We start from the raw sequence: 23,372 nt of genomic DNA, 5'->3' as shown, positions 1-23,372 counted from the left end.
GTGAGCTGCTTCATTGGGCATGGGGAACAGTGAAAAACAAAGCCTCCCATGTAGCAAAAATGATGAATACATAAATTAGCAGCACTGTCTATGTTGATTTTCCTATTCCCCCAGTGGTGTGCTGCTTTTAATGAAGACAGATGAGATAGTGGAACCCCCACTGTATGTGTATCCACCTCCTGAAGCCAACGCGCCTATCTCGAAGGGTAACAGGATAGAGCTGCGACAAAGGTAGGTATTATTTGACAATATGAGTTCGCCCTGTCACCTTTGTTCCCCAGGTAGGCCCGCTGCTCACGACAGGGAGGAGAAGAACACGCTCATTACAAGTCTACTGTGAGAAGGGACAAAGTCTCACAAGGCCTGCATTCATTATACACAACATAATACAAAACAAGGCCCCATCAAAGACAAATGATACAGGTAATGTAATTAGGTGCAGAGGAATCAGATAAAAGATGTTTATTATCATGACTCATATAAAAATAGATACAAACGCACACACAGAATAAAAGGTCCATTATCCAAGTCACAGTTTGTATACAATGCTTATGAAAATATCTTCTACAATTTGTAGCCTCTCCCAACTTTCTACATACATATTTTGAAAAAAAAAAAAAAAAAATACACATTAACATATGTATATAACCCTGCCAATTGTTTATTCTAATATTTCCTCCCCTTCAATAAATAATCCTTGGAAAATTCTAGTTCTTATCCTGAGTGTAACAGTTGCGTTAGAATAAACCATCGGGTCAGATATGTTGCTTAAGGTGAAGTTGGGTCGTGATCAAACAGAGGAAGCTCTCACGGTGAAGAATGGATTGCATTGCTCTTGCAACTAGTGAAAACCGCACTGATTTACACTCAGGCTGTGTGATTGGAGACCCCAGTCGCCCTGAGCTTAATTGCAGACATGTGCAAAAGCCAGCAAGACCTAAACACCACCCTCTGCCCTTCTCTTGAGTATGAGATTTTGCCTAATCATTCACCGGCAGGGCCCTCTATAAATAACAAAAACTGATCTGGGTTGCTACAACTTTTTATGAATCACTCCAGTCTAACTCTTCAATGCTCATGCTAGTGTTTTTCCTATTTTCAGACTGCTGACTACAAACCGGTGTACTTTATTGCTGGCCATTTTCCAAAGCAAACTGTGGGCTTTTAGATTGATTACTGCATTTTCTACCTTCAAGGCAGTTTTTGGTTTTCATTCATTTTAGTAGGATATGAAAATTCCCCTACCTGGATTTTTGTTCTTGTGTTATTTGTTTTTATTGTAGCTATTGTTTTTTTGTTTTTAAAGAAACTTCTGCCATTACATAAAACCATAAATTTATAGCCACTTACCGCATGAGCTTACTGGCAATATTTACTGCAGCAAGAGGATGAAAGCATCTCACAAAAAAAAAAAAAAAAAAAAATCACATTAAAAACTTTAAAATACAACCACTTTCCAGAGTATGATAATGTACTCAGAAACACTCTGAATCCCCTAAAACAGTCACACTGGACAAAAAGAGTGAAAAAAATAATTCACAAACTATATATTTCATATTTCTCTCTGTATTTACCGCTTAAAGAGGTCATGAATTGATGGGGGTAACTATGCTCATTGTGCTAAAGATCGTCTTTAAAAATTACATAAAATACCATGCCTGAAGTCAAGTAGCTGATGCGAGTAGCTTTGTTCTGATCAGAATAACATGTTTAGTCTGATGGGTTTTTTTTAAAGCACTGATGACCTTGATGGGTTAACTCTGCAACCCAGCCTGTTCCCCACACAAACATCAAATATTTGTCTCCTGTTTAATCCATTCTCTGAGCTTGGTGACGCGCGTGTAGACACCAGGCTTGTTCCGACGAGCGCAGCCCTCTCCCCAGCTCACAATGCCCGCCTGGAACCACTTCCCGCTCTCTTCGAAGCACACCAGGGGGCCTCCAGAGTCACCCTGGTGATCACGGTTGGAGGAGAATGGTTGTTAGACTGCATTTGGATGCGATCTGCCCACATCAACAAATTGGGTTTTTTTCCATGCCTTTAGGAAATGTGCACACAATCTCACCTGGCATGCGTCAACTCCTCCAGACAAGTATCCACTGCAGAGCATCCTGGAGGTGACTTGGCCTTCTGTGACCACGTCACACACGGAGTCATTGATGATTTTCACTAATGCTTTCTGTAAAATCTGTGCAGCTTGACCTGCTAGAGTACGACAAAGGGATCAGTACTGTGTCACATGACCTTGCCTTCCAGTGCTGTCATAAAAAAGGTATAAACCAATGACTGTTTTCTACAGTAACTGGTTAACGGGGTAGATTAATGTTAGCTAATGAAGGTTTAAGAGGTGACACAGGAGAGCCGGTGTCTGTGTTAATACATGTATAGGGAATAAAGTAGATTAGAGAAAGGGATACAGGAAGAAGTGCAAGAGGAGTATGTCGTGATTGGAGAGATTAGGAAACGGTATGGACAGTGAATGGAATGTAAAGAACAGAGTGGGTCACCAAAAAATAAATACATAAATGATTTTTTTTTTAAATTAAATTTAAAATGACTACAGTTGTTCAGAGAATCACCATTACACTTATAATACCTCCTTCTCGGAGAGCGCCCCAGCCTGTGACCCAGCAGGACATGCCTGCTGGGAAAACATGGGAGGAATCGGGTAGGCAGATGGGTTGTATGGTATTGGCAAATTGCAGAGGTTCACTGAGCTCCAGCAGAGCAATGTCATAGTCAAATGTCATTTGATTGTAAAGCGGGTGGGGGATGATTCTCTTCAATTTGCGGGACTGCACGTTGTCATGGCTGTATTGGTTCTGCATGCCACTGTAGGACAGCCAGCTGGATGGATTGTTGCTCCTGCGGTAGTACAGTATCATGGAGGAAAGTTTGACATTTTTATATATTTAGGTATAAAATAGGGAAGAAATATGAGTAAGCATGGCATAATCTAATGTAATCCATTACAACAGCCCTGCAACAACATTTAAGACTTTAATCACTGCTGTTGGTTCTGTCAGCTCGACCAAAATAAATAAATTTAAAAAAAAAAAAGTCTTGAACTGAAAGCAAAAAACATCTCACATTTTTTGGTGTCACACAAAAATGACCAGACCTGTCTTACACGCTAAACAAAAACTTTTTATTTAAAACTTCACAAATGCAGCTCCTGCTACACTCATGCTTAGTTTTGCATTTAACTTTTAGATTGGATTAAGAAATTATTAAAAAAATAAAATGTGTAGAACTGTTAGGAATACTAAATGCTTTGTATGGCAAATATGTGAAAATAAACCCATCTCAAGCTCAGTCATAATTCAATTGTCTCAGTCTGAACAGTATGCTTAGTGCACCACCTATAGGGCACTCTGATTAAAACATTCCCAGGATACCACCACCACCACCACCAAGATTCCTTCTGCAATTTTTTGCCGAACTCTGGGTTTTTTTCTGCACACTTTGTATGTTACACAGAGAGAACTACAGTTGTGTATGAGTGCTACGGATCTGTGACTTACTCTGAGTTGCTGGTGACAAAACAGTGAGCGGCCGAAAGAAGCCACGTGTTAGAGATGATTGAGGCACCACAAGTCGGTCCGTGGGTTGAGAAGTGAAGGCTAACCTGCCAAGGCCACTCCCCTAGCTCAGCATTCTGCCCTCCTACGATGCGATTCAGCTTGTAAGGCCTGGTGCCACAATCTGTAATTTGACAGAAAATATAACAGAGGCAGAGAGGAAGCAAGAGAGAAAAATCAGAAACTGAGATTAAGTTAAAGCCATCATGATGCCAAACCTGGCTTCAAATGTAATAATGACTCTTTGGAATCTTAATAAAAGGCATACATGCGTATTAGCCGATCCAAAAAACAAAACAAAAAAGAAAAGAAATTAAATTAATAAATACAGACAAAGCCTGAGGCTGAAATGTAGGTAAAAAAAAACCCAAAAAAGTTCAGAGATAACAAGAGCTGCTTTCAAAGAATGAAATAAAAGCAGTCGAGGCCTGGGGCTCTTTTCTAACAGACAGCCAACATGCAGCTCAGCCCAGCCTCTCCAATCTAACCTGAATGGCAGTGAAGAGATTAGGACCACTCACAGCAATTTTTAAAAACCCAAATCTCGCAAGGGGTGAAGCAATTAAAGCACGTCTTACCACAAATGGTCTCATCAGAGTTATCAGAGCAGTCCTGGACGCGGTCACATTCGGCATTCACCTTGTTGATACAAACTCCGCTCTTACATTTGAAGCTATAGTCAGTGCATATACTCGTATCTGTAGTGGGGTGGAGACACGTCCCAAAATCAAAACACGCTTTAACCAGTAAAACAGTATGCAATCAGAGAGGCTTCAAAGTGACGCTTGAATACACAATGCAGAGTGATTGAGGAGCTGATTGCATTGATTGGACATATTGATTGGGGTTCAGGTCTAATATCCCTCTTTATTCACAGAAGTGAGAATCAAAAGGAAATGCAAGGGTGCCCCCTGTGTGTGTCTGAGTGAGCGAAAGGGAAGCTGATAAAGAGCGAAGTACAGAGTAGGAGGGAATGAAACAAAAAGAAACACAAAGCTAACATAAAATGTTTCGGGTTGAGAATCAGGTCTTCAGAGAAACGTCTTTGTTAAACTGCTATAACTGCTGAGCTGTGGATCAAGGTTCATTATTTAATGGTTTGTGTAAGATGCTTAAAAACAAACAACCCAAATAAATCATTAATGTTGGCGGGATTTTTAAGGGAAGAGAATAACAGAAGACACTCACCAGTTTTACAACCAACCTCATCGCTCCCATCTTTGCAGTCTTGCTTATCATCACACTGAACACTCTGTGGCAGACAAACCCCGTTCCCACAATGGAACTCATTTTGGGCACAACCTTGAGGCAATAGAACACAAGGTGAAGAAATTGCAATAAAATTTTAAAATAAATAAATAAATAAAAACTTGAACAAAAGACAATCCAATGAGTTCTAGAAGGACATTAGTGGTGCAGCCACAGGAGCCATTAAAATCTGCCTCCAGAGTTCTCGCATGTATTGTATATGATTAAGCATCTGACAGGACGCTGAGCAGACTGGGCAAGGCTTCAAACAAACTCCATTCTAGATAGAATAATGAGCGTACACAGCCAAGTCGTCACTGGCCGTAGTAGTAGGGGTGATGGACTTTTAATGTTAACACAATTAGCACAGCAAATAGGCTAAATAGGGTTTTTGCATTTCCTGAACAGTCCTCTAAGAGGTGGGAATACTTACCGCATATTTTCTCATCACTTCCATCCCCACAGTCGTTGACATGATCACACACCCAGAGTTTCGGTTTACACATGCCATTACTGCAAGCGAACTGGTCCTTATCGCAATCTGAAACAACAGAAATTTCAACAATTCATCTTAAGAAGATGTATACATGAATGATTGGGAAATTCACAAATAAGGATGCCAAAAGAAGTAGTTCTGAGGAATAAAGGTAGGAAAAGCGGGGCAGGGATAAAGGCGAACTTACTGCACTGCCTCTCATCGCTCATGTCACCACAGTCGTTCCAGCCATCACACTTCAATTTCTGGTCGATGCACAGGCCATTGGTGCAGGCAAACCGGTCAGGGCAAGCTTATCCCATAACACATAGAAAACATGGGTGGGTGGGGGGGTATAGTGACAAATTGAGCAAAACAGAGTTATGCATTTTCACAAGACGAGTCATGCTGCCAATGCTTGCCCCTGTTGATCAGAGCAATTATAAATTCATTTTAGTCAAACTTGGAGACAACAAAGAGTGGAGAGTATTGAAAGTGACGTGCTCCTGACTGACAGTGACAAATAAAAGGGAGTCAGTAAATAAGCTCTTCAGTGATTAGACTCGCTCTTGAGTTTCCCTGCCACAGATGAGAAAGCATCAACAATGAACAGCTCCGTTTGACTACCAGTCAGTTACCATCTAACAACATGGTTACTGTGCAGTCTCACAGCCGTCACCATCACTTTGTGACAGACATTTCACTCATAACACAACATGTTGTGTAAATTTAGTTGAGAGACAAGACTTACGGTTTGAAGGATCATAGGAACTGTACTCTGCACTGAAGCCTTTGTCAGTGTGAGACCTATCAGAGTGGAAATTAACCACTAGAACGTTGGTGTCAGAGGTCAAAGACAGCGATGCAACTTCTCCACAATACCTGGAACACAAAAGCAAAATTCAGTTTAAGTTTTGGATAGGGTTATGGCAGCTTTGGTGAAAAAGTAATTGCTCAGATTCTGAAGAGGCAGCACAAGACAGAAAAGTTGTAAACAAACCAGTTTACTGTAAATAAACAAGGAAAATACACAAGGCAGTCAAAGCAGACCAGGAAGTAAGGAAACAGCTTTGTTAACAGATATATACATATGCGTAGATATAGTACATATATCAGCCAACATTAGTATTAACCTGACTGGTATTGGCCTATTAGCAAATAAAATTACTTCTCCACGACCATCACTGTTAATCACTGATCACAAAATCTCATAGGTTTGAAATTATAGGAACAAAACAGCACATGGACAAATTGACCTTCTATATGCCATGAAGGAATCCCAGAAAGGCTTTTTTTTTTGAAAAACATATTTAGCTGATATTTTTAGATGAAAATACTGCCAATAATTACAACTCCTGCAACTAAAAATGAAAAATACCACATTTCATATGGGACGTAAAACCAACTGTTGTGGATGAAAGTCGCATGTTGGATCCCATCCTCCAATACAACCTCATCTTTATTAGGTTCTTATCTCTCCTCACGTGATAAAGCTATAAAAACCACATGATTCTAACTGGTCAGAGGTAATTATGCTATTGGTGCATCATGATGTCATAGGTTGATAGGATACACACCAAATGTGAACCTGTTAATACCACATTTTAGTTTTCACATTCTAATAATATTTCGCTGTGGCCTTGGCACAATGAGGAAAAGACAGAAACAAAAAGGTATCAGAATCAACTTTGTGTTATTTTGGACATCAATATGAGGAACTGAATATCTTACTTGTTTCCCATAATTTCCACATAGTCTTTGTGACATAAACGCGTGTCCACTCCAGGCTCTTTCATGCGAAACATGGTGAACCTCAGCCGTACTTTGCTCCCAGGAGCGACCTGTAATACAAAAGAATAGCTGATTGTCTTTTTTTTTTCCTCCCTTCACACACAGAACTAAGATACACACCAAGCCACAGCTATCATGGAACTGAGCGCGCGCACACGCACACACTACATGCACACCAACAAACTCAACCGAACACACAAAACACTGCAGCCCAGCTAGAACTGCAGTAGAAACAGCAGTCTGACAGATGAAGATAGAAGAGGTACTGAGCAGTAGTGCTGCCTCAGCATCTCTCTCATGGCAGGCTAAGCATGGTGAAGGAGGAGGAGCAGGGGGTGTGTGGGGGGGTAAAGGTTCAAGCAGAGGAGGGGCTGGGGAAAGGCAGAGTGGTACATACCGTGATGGTCCACTTGCAGTCTTTAGCAGGAGGATAAAAGCTTGGGTAAAGTGGGGAAGTGAAGTTTCCCTGTTTTTGAGAAAGGCTGCCACCACACGTAACTGAAATGAACATGTCATACATTTAGATTCTTACAGAACATACTGGAGTTTGTCATGGATTTACGTGTAAAGGTAACATCTTGGCACATCTAGATGCATGTCTGCTTTTTTACCATCAGCCTTGGGGATCACACTGTACGCAGCTTGGAAGCCAGGCTTCTGAGCATCAGTCTCAGCTATAAAGTTAATCAGCATGATGTTGTTAGATGACACAACCTCCAGAGGGTTAGAAGGAGGCCTCTGACCACACTTCCTGTGAACCAAGGAGAAGCGGTAAAGCAGCAAGGTAAACAAAATTGATTATGATTATGGAAACCAAAAAACAGTCTGAAAACAGGAAAGACAACCATGAAGCCAAGTCATGTGTCTGATGCATTCACTGACTGGAGATTACGTGCTCCAACTAAGAGAGGGCAAACGTAACTGTATGCATTTTTAGCCAGAAGCACTAAAACACCGATACAGCAAACAGATTTAAAATGCTTCATAGAAAAAAATAATAATAATAATTTGAGAAGAAATCAATAGATAAGCAGAGGGAAGTGGAGAAAGAGAAAATGAAGCAGAGAGATGGACAGAAATTGCTTAGGCCGACTTTCAAAGTCAAACAATGGGAACATTAGCAAAAAAGTTTTAGCATGGCTCTGCTGGCAGCAGAGCCACGGAGGTGTGAATGACGCTGCAAGAGCAGCAATACATCTACCCTCAGTAGAATAATGTCATTACAGAGTATTATATTATGGCTCTCATAAACCTCATGTCACCTTGGATAAAGCTGATCACTCAATAGTATTATAAAAATTGTATGCATCACTTGGTAACACGCATGTGTTTGGCAGTGGTTTCTGGGTTTGAAATTGCCTGCAGCTACAACTGATGTTGCATTCAGGAGCTTGTAGTTTCAGAATCATATCCATCCCACTGATCACAAAGTGCAATTACAGACAGTGCTGTAGCAGGATTCAGGGTGGCACCTTTCACACGTTTGAAAGGAGAGGTCCCTTTTGAGCCAACTCAATCTCACCAAGGTATCAGAAGTTGACAATAAACGGGACATATAGCACTAAAGGCTTTCAGAGCCCCCAAAAAATGTAATCAAAAATCCAGTGAAAGGATTGGAGTGGAACATGTTCCACCTAAATCAAGAAAATATTTGTTCAGATATCCTTTTGCAACCTTTAAGTCAAACATAAAGTAACCAGTTCTCTTCTGTGAATCTCTTTGATCATCGGGACTAAAAAGACAAATGTTGGTAGAAATCCTCTTACCAAGGTTTGCAGCAATACTACAGTTTACCTGATGTACTGTAGAAACAAAAGCTCAATTAACTGGTTTACTTTTTGTCACCTTATCTCTATTAGTCATGACATAATGTGGTCCTGAAGATACACAGCATAGTGGGAACTACTACAAACGCAGTTTTTGGTAGTTTAGCAGGCAAATACACAGGTGTGTCTGTGGAAAAATGCACAGCAGACCTCTATGAAAAGTGCACAATTGACCACCTTTTATACTAATGGGCTGAAAAGCCAACATGTTGATAGGTGTTATGGCTTATTTGATATCATACTCGATATTTGATCACATTTTTTGTATTTTTTTAAATAATGGAATTTCTTTCACAGGGAATACGGCAGTAACAACAAAAAGACATTTAGCTAGTAAATGGCATAGTGGTATTATCCTTTAATTTCCTTTAATAAAGAATCATTATTCATACTCCTACCACAAGCCTTCTGGATATTTACACCACTACTTACTTTGTAATGGCCTGAGAATCGTCTGGACTCAAAGAGTCATAGATGTAGACAAAGTCGTCTGAGCAGTCATCCTCAATGTAGAAATAAAGGAACTTGACAACTATAACGTTTTCCTCCGAGGCTCGGATTTGCCACTGACACCGTGACTTGGGGGGGTAGCCCGTGGGGTACCCTGGAGATGAAAAATTCTGGGGATTTGTGTCAGCTTCCAGACGGTAGAAACAATCATCTGTGAATGAGAACACTGGTTAAATCAGAGTGTGCAGGGACATGTGGCACTAGGAAACAGCCAAAAGAAAACATAATCATCATCATGGCCTGTAGTGACTTTGTAAAACACATTTACACAAATATTGTAAATAAATGAATAGACTTTTGCCTGAAGAAATAAGTCATCAGTAGTTAGTTCTATACCGTCACTTGATGTTAACGTGAGGACGGCAATTACGGTAATGCAAAATAATACATCTGAACGTTAGAACCCATCAGACGGAGTCAAAGAAAAGTGTCTCACTCTTGCCTGATACTCAGTTCTCAATCTCTGACTATAGCAGCAGCACATGTACAGTACAGGATAGACCAGTCATTCGTTACAGACTGGCAGGAGCGTGAGCATCAAGCCAGCTGGAAAATTACAACTGCGAGTGATTGAAATGGGACATGCAGTACTCACTGGCTCTTGGGTCCCTGGCCATACGAGAATCCGTGACTAGAGACAGAGAGAGGGGGTGGGTGACAGAGAAACAGAAGGAAAGGTAAGAATGGGTCACTAAAGTTGGGAGGCTGATAGAATTTGATGCATGAGCCTAAAATATTTGGGTTGCACATTTTCTGTTCCATTTCCCTGCGGTTAAGGGAACCGGTGATGGTGTGTAGCTCTTTCTGCTCCATCTCACCTTGCCCTACAGCAGCAACTCATACATCTCTGTCTAACTATCTGGGACAGCAACATCAAATCATACCCACAGAAATCATTTTAAAAGGAGGACCGAAACCACTGAGTCACAGGGCCAACACTTGGCTGGTGGCCAGGATGTGGACAAATGCAACGTGAATGCTGAGAAGACAGAAGGAAGAAAAATGGCTGTCTCGAGTGAGGCCAGGCCCCAGCTAATATCATTAGAGGATCCAAACAGCATAAAATGTGCAATCTCAGATGCAGCACAAGCTGAGAGGTCTGGCTTATCAGTTATCATCTTATCAGCACAACTCAAAGCAAGCCCCTGTAATATAAATACAAAGCACACAGAATACCAATTTGGAAAGCATACAACAATAACGCTATTCTGATCTGTATTCACAAAGCTTTATCTTTCTTGATTTTTAAAAATCAAATACTAAAACCAACTAGGGCAATACGTCTTGTGACCCCCCCCACCAGACCCTGGTGTTACATACGTGAGGCAGTGACTTGACTGATCTTGACATCAGGGGCACTTGCCGAGCGGCTTTGCCTAATGCCACTCTCCAGTGCATCCAAGATCCGCTCCTCTGAAACGTCCGGTATCATCTCCAGGTCGCTGTGTGGAATGTTGAACTGAGACCAGTAGTAGGCTTTCACGCCCTCGCTGGTGTAAGCAGACAAATGGAAATGGAATCAAAGAAACAGACTTGAGCATTCAAGAGGTCACAAAAACCTAAACAGCTAAATACCAAAAGCTAAAATAGCTAATATTATTAGTTACTGCTACTAGCCACTGATTCATATATTACTACTGTGGAATACTACAAGCATAGCTCCAGGCGGTATTAACCAATTAGACCACATTGAATCCTGTAATGCTAGCAAAAACAAAAACCTCTGTGCAAAACAATCATTTTCTTCCTTCAAGATTTAGTGCATCTTTTTTTCTTTTTTGGACATCAAACCTAAACAAGCACTGTAGCGGACTGTTCACTACTAAAAAAAAAAAAAAAATAGAAGAACTCAGGATCACAACAGTACCTGAATGCAGTGACTACAGATTTGGTGTAGTATTTTTCAAGGATTGGATCTCTCTTTAAATAGTTCCCCAGCTGTGGAGAGACAATGTATTCCACTTAATATTCATAAGATCTCTGCATGTGTTCATACTCAACATATAAATAGCATAGTAGTTAGTATAATAGTTAGTGATAAGAGCTGAAACAAAAGCTTAATTTGCCTTCTTTTTATAAATTATATGTGACTGAAAGCAGCACAAAGACAGACCAGAAATATTTTGGTCTTTCTGAAAACTACAGTCATTTTTTTTAAAAACGAATCAGAAGGTTTTTGGTTCAATCCCTGGCTGCGCCCAGTCTGTGTGCCAAATAACCTAGGGTGAGATACTTTTCCCAAGTTTCTCTCCGATCCACCCATCGGCGTATGAATGTATGCGATGTTAGACAGAAAGCACTTACTCAGGAAAAAGCATAGAAAAAAGTGCTTGTATGAATTGGTGTGAATGGCTGAATGAGGCAAGTTGTATAAAGCGCTTTGAGTGCTCAGGTAGAGTAGAAAAGTGCTATATAAGTATAGGTCCATTTACCGTTTTGAATCAGATACTGAAAAAAAACATGCTAGAAAGTTAGGCTGAAAAAATGTCTAGTGGAGGATTTCACATCTATTAGAGCTTAATCATTATTTATTTATCTATTTTAACAGCAGACTGGAGTTTTTTAGAAGCAAGAATGGGGAGAAAAATTAGTTCAACAAAACCAAAAACCAGACTTGATTAAGTAGCGAAAATGACTTGGGTCAGAAAAACACTGCATTCTCCAAGTCAGAGCTCATTTAAGATGGACTGAAGGGAAGTGGAATTGCACAGACAAATCAAAATTGGGGAATTTTTCTTGAAGTACCTGTACACAACATCATGTAATATTTTTCAGTAGACTGAAACTAAAACAAAGGGAGGCTCTGAACAGCTGGAATCCAATATCAAGCAAGAATTAGCAAACACTTGCTTTCTAAACTACAGCATCCTCAGGACACTCGGTGTGCTGGTAAAAAGAGAGATGATGCAATACAGTGGTAAATGTGATTGGGTATCTTTAAAAAACAAAAACAAAACATGTTGCTTGCATCAAATTCAAAATGTGTGTAGATTTTCTTAAATATTCTTACTTACAGCATGCAATGCTGTCTTTGTTCTTGTTTTTAGATTAAATATAAGGGTTCAGTGATATGGAAATGAGTGCATTATATATTGTCTAGATTTTACTCGGCATCCTTTCCAACTTTTTTTGGAAGCAGGGGTGCGCATCGCAAAGCTTTCATCCAATTGTCTAGTCATCTAATATTCTTGTCCAGCACTTCCACTCTAATTCTCATCTAACACCCTCACTTATGTAGCTTTCAGTGAGCAAGTGTGCGCTTGATGGGTTTGAGGGAGGGCTTTTTGTTATCAACATTCTCCTAAGTGGTGCTACAAACATCTCCACTGCCTCCAATAATAGGAGATGCTGTTGAGGGAATTACTCAGGGAATGCACGGAGTTTTATTCCACCCACACAAATGTGCCCTTTAGCGCTTTCTGTGCACTGGGATGGACATATTTAAAAAAGCATTTCCTCAATGGCAAACAACATTCAGTGCTAATCCTTAAGAAGAGCACTCAAAACTCTGCTCTAAATAGTTAACAATAACAATGCACATGACAGAAAGGGAACAAAACAGGGTGTCAGACTTACAACTGTCTCCAATTTTTCTGCCAGAGCCTGGAATTCTGGGCTGTTGGTGTCCTCCAGGTTTTGGTCATAAGGTTGATTAACCAGCGTCATACGCCCGCTAAAAACCGGTACTGATTGACGGAGCTGCTTACTGAGGGCGGCATCTGAATCAGCATCTTTAACTTGGAAGAGAAGCAGATGAGAGTTAAGTGTTTGATCAACAAAATGGGATGAGATGGTTGCTTCTGATGAAAGGGGAAAGTTTTCAACAGGCCTTCAAGCACAAGCTGAGACTGTACAGCGCAATCTTATGCTGTGACGACAGTTTGCTTCTCAGGCCAATTAAAACAGTCAGTTAAATCAAGACGGTGTTTATCAAGACTTCAGAAGCCTTTTTATCAGGCTCCGTATGTGTAAATGACAAGAAAGCTGCGCCATGGTCTCTGTGACATTTTTCTCCTTTGCGTTATTAAAAAGAACGTCAGAGCTGTCAAACAGGCTAACACTAATGGGAAATTACAAAACCCAAACAAGCCACTCTTGCACTCACATTCAAAGAGCTGTGCTTTCACAGCAAGTGTAAATGATCTACTTCTCTGTTTATCATGCTCTAAAAGGTTTGGCAGTAAGCAATGTTAACAACGCAACTATCCATTTACATTCTGTCAAAGACAACTCTGATTTTCGGACAGATCGTCTGCACACAATGTCCAGCAATTGTCTTCATCTTGAATTTATCAAGCATTTCAAAGCACGCACGCCAAGCACCCACCCTGGACAGCATATTCAAAGAAAGCTTTTAATACTCACAGACAAAAAACCAAATGAGGAAAGCTGCGACGGCTGAAAGGATGAGAAGTGCCACAACAACACCAATCACGATGCCAGTCTTGCTCTTTGGTGGTGCCTTCTCTTTTTGGGTTAAAAAGTCGATCCGCTCATGTTTGCTGTGACCCTGATGCAGAAAGAGAACAAAAAACACAGTGAGCAAACAGAAAGGAAGCCACATTGTCAGTGCAGACAACATTTACACCGCGAGCTACAGAGAAATATTTAGTTTTTCCTAAACCTTCCTAAATAGTGACCAAAATTCACCGGTAAGAAGTGGGTCTTTAAAACAGACTGTAGAGAAGATGGGCATAGCCTCTGGGTCTGAAAAATGAAGCCAATGTATCCTAATGGCCAGCTAGTTCTCTCTGGTCAGCAGTATAGAAATCTATTAGAGAATTAGTGTACTGCTCATTTGATTGATACTTTAATAAAGGTTTTCCTAATTAGCTTATGGTCTTTATTGTTAGTTAGTTTCATAAAAACTACTTGTTGACATTATAAATAATGGTGCCATTTAGAGGATGATGTCATTTAGGGTGTGGCACTGTGTGTAGTGCCTATAGTGTTTAATGGTAGATTTTTGTCTGCACAAGTCAAATCTCTGTATGTAATGTACAGACTACCATGATCAATACATGTTTTTGACTTTTGCGTGGAGTGGTATTGTGGTGGGGCATGGCCTGCAGTGCCGTGCAGGGAAGGCGGACGCACCTGCACGGAACTGGGTCCTGTAGTATTGTTGTTGTCGTCCGTGTGTGCGGCTGGCAGCGAGAGAGAGCTGCAGCCAACTGTGTGTATACAGCAAATAAACGATGCTGCAAAGCATGAAGGTGCACCCAGGTCTGCTGTGGGTTTGTTATGGGTACAAATTATTTTTGCCTCTCGCTATTATCTTCTCCATCTATGGTTCAAACCTACCATTTCTATGAAATTTTGAAATGTAGATTCAAAGTGATTTTTATACTTTTAATTACAGAAACAACTTTGCAAACTCTTATTCCCACAACAGAAGTGAAAAGCACATCTGTGAGTTCTTCAAGCTTTACTTTTTAAACTTCACATGTTTCATTGGCTGTCATGAAGAAATGAGCTCCCTGTATACAAGGTAGAAAAAACTGTTTTATTCCAAGTAATATGTTGCTGCAATGCAGCAGTTACGTGTGTTGTGAAACACTTTGGACTACTTTCCAGGAGTGACAAATTCAGACAGGTGACTTGTTTTTACACAACACTGACAAAACCAGTTTAGTAACTGTGCCTTTTTTATTCACGCAGCAGCACGCACGCTTACATTCAGAAATTCAGCATGATAACCAAGATAAAGAAATCATAATATGGACATGTGCTTCAGGGTGTGTGTGTGCGCCGATACTGTATGAAAGTCTGTTACCAATCTCGCTCAAGTGGGTGGACAGAGAGAAAGGTTTTAGGCCTGTTAGTAATCAACACACAATGAATTCAGTGCCAGTAGCCCCTGAGTGAAGAAGCCAGAGTGCCATTAGGGATGGAGAATCACTTTGGTATTAAATCAATTTGTCAGATGTGCTGCCCCTTAAGATGGGGGCTCAATTACATGAGTCTAGATGATAACTCATGGCAATTAAGGCCTATTCTTGCCCAGCTAGGGCTTCCACACATGCTTTCTAATTGGAATCTGGAACAGCAATCATGGGCTAAAATGAGGGGAATCATTAGATATGGGGTCAGCAAGTGCTCCAGGGTCTCTCCTTATTAGTCACCCTGATCATAGCCCAATAAAACTATTACATACTTTTCACCATATTCTATTCTTCGCTAGAAGAAGGAAATACTCTCTCATTCTGAATATGCAGCATTTTTTTTTTAAATACCAACTCAGTGAGCTATGCCACCCTAAATGACTGTAGGCCATCAGTCAACACTGAACTATGAAGATGTTGGCAGAAACTAATGTAGCCTAGTTGATGTGCAGGTTTACAGCGTATACCTGCTAAGAAAGCTCTGGCATTTAAATATGCCTGCTTAAAAATGCACAAGCATACTTAACAACACAGCCTTGCAATAGAACTTCAACCTTCAAAGACACAAGCACTGAAGCTTCTGTGTGAGCATACCACACAAGAGTGAGAGCGCAACCGTTACAGGGCTCGTTATTGTTGGCATCTGGTGGTAACCAACTACGGCAACACCTCAAGGCTGTGGATATAAACAGAAAAGAAAAAAAACAAAAACAAAATAGGACAGACACAAGTGTAGAAGTATTGAAGGAAGTTACCTGTTTCCACAGCAACAGGAGATGACTCATAGTAACGAAATGGATCTTTAGCTAGCTAGCTTAGCTCAATGGTTCTCAAATGTTGCCATCTGGAACATGTAGCAGGGCTTTAGAGACCCGTACTTCCAGTTTTACAAACGGTTTTTAATCCAGCAGCCATAACTAAAGTCAATTCTCAGTTTTCCAGCATCATTCCAGCTGCTCCAAGGCACAGTAAGAGCCCCTCTACAAAGTTTTATTTTTCATTTTTAAGGCATTTAAGTGGGTTTTTGTGGCATGTATGGTTTTAAAGTACTTTAAACTCTTGCACGATTTTAACCTCTCAAGCACATTGAAATCTTTATACATTGGCTTTTTTATATCATTACATACAAGTTTTTATTTATTGGACAAACTCCATTACACTACTGGCTTCAAACTTAAAAAGCTGTTAATGGTTAACAAGAAAACAACTTTCTTTTATTAAAAAGAGACAACAAATTTCATTGTATGTGCTATATGCAATGGCAATAAAGGTAGAGAAGGAAGAGAAGAGAGAGATTTAGGGGGAGATTTGAGTGGTATGTACCAATTGCCCCATCTTTACAACCAAAGAAGGAGGAGCACAAAACACACACACACACACAAAAACAACACTACAGTATGAATAAGAAGAAGAGGAGGGGTTATCAGACAGATGCATCATCTTGTCGCAGTTCAAAAGAAGCACTTGCCAAACAATTGAAGAAGCAAACACCTTTTAGCAAAGCGCAGTCTTTTTTTTTTCCTTTAGCCCCAAATTAACTTTAAAGCAGTGCAGTCATCTAATGAAGATCTAAACCATTGCCTCCAGTGTTTCAAGTTTCATGACTTTGGAGCTGCATATGGTGTGTTGCTCAAGGACAGGTTGTCTACACCTACACCAAACTCCATTACACCACTGGCTTCAAACTTAAAAAGTTGTTAATGGTTAACAAGAAATCAATCTGGTTCACCACATGGGTGCAGTAGTCACTGAGTGCGTCTTTGTCGTCTAACCAGTCTTACAAGCAGGAAAGTTCAACCATGAGGTGTGGCCTCAAAGCTTACTTGTGAGCTTTTACTGTGTTTTTTTTAGTATATTCAAAAGCAGTTTCTTATACTTTGAGATACTACCATTTCACTTGATTGTTTTTTTAAAGGACTCTATACATCTTCATTTTTGACATAATCGTTTATCTAATGACTATAATAATAAATTGCTAAGAAAGACAAAGACAAATGTTACGCAATTTGCGGTAGTCAACCACCACTAGTGAAGAAGGAACACAGAACTGACACAGTTGACATTTAAGCCACAGCCAAAGGGAACTGCTAAGTGCTTACAGATGGTGTCGTTTAGATGATGACATGCAAAGCCATATATATATACACATACATATAAATAAAAATAAAACTTGTGGTACCATAACAAATCTAAACGTCTGACATTAAAAACATTTTTTAAAGTACTACGCGTTTCCAGATACACACTTATACACACCCACTGATCCTTTAAGACTCTTAGACGGGTGTGAACAAAATTTGAGCAACATGCAAGCTGCCATGTTTCTACACCAGTGTTTGCTCACATAGGTGCCACCTGGTATTCTGTGCAATCCTATCAGATATTTAAAAGAAAAAAAACAAGGACAGCGACGCCTTTGTTCTGTTCTTTTAACTCAAGTGTAGCCCTGTGCATTTCTTAGACGTGGACTTTCTGAAGTTTTTTGGGGGCTGCAGAGTCACAGCTCCACAATGATACAAAGCTCACAAGAGGCCAAGTATTGTACTGCCATACCATTGTTAGACTACTGAGGGACAATTTATATATCAAAATCAATAGACTAAAATCCAGAAATTTTTCTTCTGTATTTTTCCCTTGCACAGCCCTAGAGGCTACATTACACGCACAATGCAGATCCATTGCGTTATGATAGCAGCAGCTAATACAGCCTCTAGCTAATCGCCTCGGGCAGAGACGAGGACAGGCTGGCCACTTGTTTTTAACTCCAGACACCCAGACTTTTCTCTGTAAAACTAGTGTGCAGTCTCACTAGATGGTGACCTAAGTGACATCAATTAATGCAGATTTTTTACCGAGCTCCCTCTGGAGCCACAGCAGGCTTTATGCAGCTTGTTAAACATATGCAGTAGTTAACCTTAAAATCCATAAACACGCTTCTGTCTAAAAATGATGGCTTTACCTTATATGCCTTTGGTACGGCAACCACTAGAGCCAATCAGCACAATACAGACTGCAGCGATGTCATTAAGTTTTAGTGAGCAGACGCCTACACACATTTCTCACCTGACAATAGCTCCAAGCATACAGTGGGAAAAATGTTGAACCAGGCAGAAGGTTGGGAACAGATAATTCAACAAATCATCCCTTACTGCATCTTACCAAGTGCTGAAGGAAGAACAATACATCAGGTCGTGCCCACTGGCACATTCTGTACCCAAAGATGCAGACGCTGGCTAAAGCTGAATTATGCAATAAAGTCTGTCAGGCTGAACATTACTGACCGCATTTAAGACAGTGTAAGATTTAAGCCGTCTCCAGTTTTGTCAGCGTTAACAGGGATGTACCACTCGGTGAAGTCAACATAAGATTTGACATCATCACCGCGTTCCCGTCACGTTTGTTGCTAAGTTTTAACATGGCGGATTTGAAATGTAGGCCGAAACAGAGAGGAAAAGGCAGCACGGCCTTGCTTGAAGAATTATTTACCAACTCTGCTGAGTCACCACACAAACAGCAGGCAGAGTGCATTAATCACAGTATTCCCATTTGATCCAGTATCTAAGATCGACTTCATTGTGAGTAATCAAATCTTTAAAAAAAAGAAAAAAGAACTTGGGGAAACTATGCAACAACAGTTTCGTTCAAGCAACAGTCTGTCATAGCTTTAAGATTAAAAAGGTAAGGTGTGGCAGTCAGCTCTGTGGCTCTGCATTTAAAAGATTTCTTCTTGGGTTTAATGCACCCATCCATCTATCTATCCCCAACTCTGTCCTTGAGCATGTATACATGTCAGAGAGGTTCTGAGTTACTTGAGTATGTTTTTACACCACATCGGAAAAGGAAATAGGTCAGGCAGTGAGGTGGTGGTAAATATAGTAACGATAAGAGGCCACATGTGACAACGTAGTAATTCTGCAGTTGCAAATGAACTACAAGCACACATTTACAATAACTGATTTTGATTTATCACATTTCAATATGCACACTTTTAAATTTAGAAACATTAAAAGCTTTTGTAGATTTCAAATTTTGCCACAACTTTAAGAAACCCTAAAGGACTGGATGCATTTTTTACCATCTTTATGATCAAGGCTGGACAACTACTGAACGTGTTCATACAGATGTGCGCAGGTTTACTATCTACAACAACTTCTTGTGCTATATAGCATTTGATTTTGAGTCTTGTAGATATGCGTAACATTTCAGAATTCATATAAAAGGTAGTATTTTTCTGTGTCTTAGTAGAAGTCAGAGATTGAGTCACAAAACACTCTTCCACTTACTTGGGTCAAATGCTATGTATTGAGAGCATCCTCAACCTACACGATGGTACTGGAGATATTTCAACACATTATTAGTTAGCTCTTTCTTAATGTCTTTCAATATATAGTTCCTGTTATTTATTCACACTACACCACACAGTGAACTTGCTTGGAAGTTTGAACGTTTCTCACTAAGCTGAGAAGTTGAAGTGCTAGTAGTTTTAAGCAGCACTGACCAAAGCCTTGAAACCATTAATGAATCCCTTTGCTAAGAGAAATTCACCTTTGGCTGTCTGTCACTTTTCTTTCCACCCACATGATGCACTGCTAATGCACAGAGTCTTAAACAAGACTGAATTACCGTATGAAATAAGTAGAATGGTATGGACATTTAAATAATGTATGCATGTTCCTGGAAAATTTGACCTGTAGGTTGGGCAAAGAACGCTCTCGGCAGTTTTCTCATCCTATTAGCACTGAACATGCAAGCCTGAGTAAATATTGTTCAGTAAAAAGCTTTTAATGCCAACAATAATAACTTTATTGTCAAAACTGAAGTCCTGCTCATCCACCAGCCTCCATTCTCCAAAAGCCACACCACACCTTTTTGCTGGGAAATCACTGGAAATGTGACGCTGCTCTGGATATTAGAATAGTTTCTTAGAAATGTGTGTGCTTCTAAGAGAAAATCTCAGGGCCTCTCTGCCAGCACAGGCTACCCAGGTTTCTGGATTGGGGGCAATCTACAGTTTAGATTTTTTTAATTCAAAGATGTAAATGACATTCAGTCAAACTTCTAGTAACAGACTGTCTGAGACCATCTCAGTTTCACTTCCTCTTACTGCAGGAACAGAAAACAACTCTTCTCAGGTGGTAACCGGAAATAGCTCACAGGCTTAATAATTAATCATTAATAGTTGATCTGATATTACACTAAACCTGCCTAAAAGATGCAACTTTGATTTGTAAAAAGCTGAAAAGCTGTTTGTTTGCCTTAATAACATGTCAAACACTTCAAACTTTTGGACACTTTGTCCAAAATAAAAAACGGAGAAGGACCCATTTTTCTACTCAAGAAGTCTCAGTTTATCCATTCATTATGATGAGGGCACATCACGTCGCAAGGTGGGCGAAGCCTAGAAACAAGAGTCATTTAAGACTAGATTTAGCAGAATCGCTGTCAGGTGCTAAATATACGAGGATCAAGGGTTACATTTTGCAGAGATGTATTAGTGCCTCTTCTTGTCGTGGACACGGCCCACAAAGAGCCTGTCAGCAGCAGATCTAACTTCAGAAGATCTGTGCGACTGTGAGCGTGTCCAAACAGGAAACGCCGAGGTAATGCTGATACCCAAGACTTAATAAATAAATAAATAAATAAATAAATAAAGACTCGCATATCAAGTTGTACAAAACTTACATCTTTGTCATATCTGGCGGAATGCATCTTCAAAGAAGGATCCAAGAGAAGTCCCACGGGATCGAGACAACCCTTTTTGTTTTCTGTAGCTTGTTAGTTTGTTCTCCTTCACAAAAATTCAGCAGAGGTTCGGACCTTGAAGCTGTAGTGTTCAGTAAAAAGTAAATAAGTAAATCTTGTAGCTTCTTGACGACGAATCAAAGCTTCAGCACTCACTTCCTGAGTCGTCGAGGGCTGGGAATGCTGAAACACCTGAAACCGACTTTTTTTCCTCACACGCCTATAACACAAGCCACGCCCCCAAACACCTGTAGGTCCTGTCCCCACCCAAAAAAGAAAGCCCACCTGAGGTAGAGCAATTTAACTTATAACTGCCCCTATATGCTGTCCGGGAGTACAAACTAACATTTTGTTAAACCAGCTGCTTTTCTGTTTGGGGACTTACTGTAAGAGGAAGCTTTTATTTCTTTATTTTCAAGACATGTGTTCCCCCTGCTGACCATTTAGGGAGGTTGCTGCCAAGTATTAAAAAAATCTAAAGATTTTTCATAAAAAGCTTGTACCATTATGCATTCATGTGGACTGTTTACAGAGTATAAACTCTGTTGCATTATTTCAAAATATAGTATGTTAGTTTTTGTACTACACTCAGCATACAGGCTTTCATTTAGAATGAATGAACTGAGGTTTTTATTTTTGTGATGTTTTATCATTTTGACAGCAATACTTTGATGTTTAATAACTCTATTTGTTTACTGATTAAATTATTTTAGTACTTAGCCACTCCTGTTGCAACAAAAACAGCAGCAGCAGCAGCAGCAACAACAACAACAACAACAACAACAATAATAATAATAATAATAATAATAATAATAATAATAATAATAATAATAATAATAATAGCAAGTACAAAAATTCAAGACCTTTACTACGACCTTTGCAGTAACAACATGGACATGAATGGCACTGACTGAATAGGTCTGGCAATCCTCCAAAGATCCTTTAGTGTTGTCAGGAATGCTTTGCTTACATAAATGATCAGTGAGGTTCAGGTCAGGTAAATGATTAGGAAAGACCACGGGAGCCAGCACTGCTTACTCTTCTTTGGTCTTAAGGTAGCTTGAGCTCACTATCCTGCACGAGGCATTTCTCTGAATGGAGGAGAGCGTGTAAACCCCTACCAGATTTTATAATAATAAAATCCCACCACCACCTTTTGGTGTGCCACATCATTATTTGGCAAATAAATTTGGCATTATTTGACAAATTAATTTGTCTCAGACAATTTATTGTAATCCAGCCATCTTAAAAAACCCCAAAACAACTTTTTTTCTCACTGGCCTGCTAATAATATTGTGTTGTTAATTGCTGGTACATACACGTGGTTTTTAGATTTGTACTTCCTTCCTGAGGAAGAAAATACAAATACGTATTAGGTGATGATCTTTTGATAAGACCTTTGCTGCTTTAACTCTTGAGCGTGAGGTTGCTTCTTTGTTTCTCAGTGGACTGATCTTCTGATGGTGCTCTCACTCTTGGTCAACCTTTGGATACTACTGTTTGCTTTTCACAAACCAGGGTGTTTAGACCTTTAAGGGTATTGCAGCAAGAAAGTCCTGGGTTTGAATCCACCAGCTGGGGCCTTTCTGTGTGGGCTTTGTATGTGCCTGCCTGGATTTTCTTAAGGTACTCCAGTTTTCTCTTAAGACATACACATTAGATTAAGTGGTGATTGTAATGTGCCCCTAGATGTGAATGTGAGTGTCAGTGGTTGCCTGGATGGATGGTGGGAGGGATGGATGCTTCCTGTCATGGTGTGATGGCGAGAAAGACCTTCTTTACTCAGGCTAACAATATGACTTCTGAAACTGACATTTCCCACTGTCACAGTGCTGCTTAGCAACAATGTGTTGCTGAGGCAGACTTATAGCAGTGGAACAATAGCTGCAAATGTATTATTAAGAGTGCTCATATCCACTTAAATGTCCTCCAAAAGTATGTTTCCATTGAAGGAATGTGATTTAAAGAAAAGTGACAGTTAGCTCAAGATCAGTGAATGTATATTTGCTTGTAAATTACTGGTAACATATGAATGCAATAACTAATAAATACATTTTTAAAAATCATTGTAAATAAATTTGCATGCAGTTGAATCAGTTAACCAGGCGCCTTAAGAGTTATTCAGTGAATCACCTGCAAGGTTACTCTCTACATGACAAGTCAGCTTGCTTTGTCTTCAACTGAAACAGCAGTAGGACCACAGGTTAAGACATGAACTACGTGAATTCCCCCCTCCCCCCAACACTCTCACTCACACTCACACATACTTTAAATGTGACACAGAAAGTGAGCGGTTGCATTTTCAGCTCATCC

The 23,372-nt window shown here is 40.0% G+C and overlaps 1 protein-coding gene across 2 annotated transcripts; it reads right to left on the bottom strand.

Moving 5' to 3' along the window:
* Positions 1–1,359: 1,359 nt before the first annotated feature.
* st14 (ST14 transmembrane serine protease matriptase) lies at positions 1,360–21,265 on the bottom strand. Of its 2 annotated transcripts, none has more exons than XM_085422653.1 (19): positions 21,000–21,265; positions 13,798–13,942; positions 13,009–13,169; positions 11,300–11,370; positions 10,753–10,922; positions 10,028–10,063; positions 9,355–9,583; positions 7,708–7,847; positions 7,494–7,594; positions 7,037–7,146; positions 6,057–6,187; positions 5,514–5,618; positions 5,264–5,371; positions 4,771–4,884; positions 4,161–4,280; positions 3,526–3,706; positions 2,598–2,866; positions 2,067–2,206; positions 1,360–1,952 (listed from the first exon to the last, which is right to left on the bottom strand). In XM_085422653.1, the coding sequence occupies exons 1-19, from the start codon at positions 21,024–21,026 to the stop codon at positions 1,791–1,793; spliced, it is 2,520 nt and encodes an 839-aa protein (XP_085278779.1). In that variant the 5' UTR covers positions 21,027–21,265; the 3' UTR covers positions 1,360–1,790. The 2 variants fall into 2 exon arrangements, with proteins under 2 accessions (XP_085278779.1, XP_085278780.1); XM_085422654.1 differs by having other exon boundaries at positions 2,067–2,203.
* Between the last annotated feature and the right edge of the window lie 2,107 nt (positions 21,266–23,372).

Source organism: Rhamphochromis longiceps, linkage group LG11, assembly GCF_057381845.1.
Source record: "Rhamphochromis longiceps isolate RC_006_pf linkage group LG11, R_longiceps_female_GT1.1, whole genome shotgun sequence".
In the NCBI taxonomy this organism is placed as follows: domain Eukaryota; kingdom Metazoa; phylum Chordata; class Actinopteri; order Cichliformes; family Cichlidae; genus Rhamphochromis; species Rhamphochromis longiceps.
This window is presented reverse-complemented; position numbering and strand designations above follow the sequence as displayed.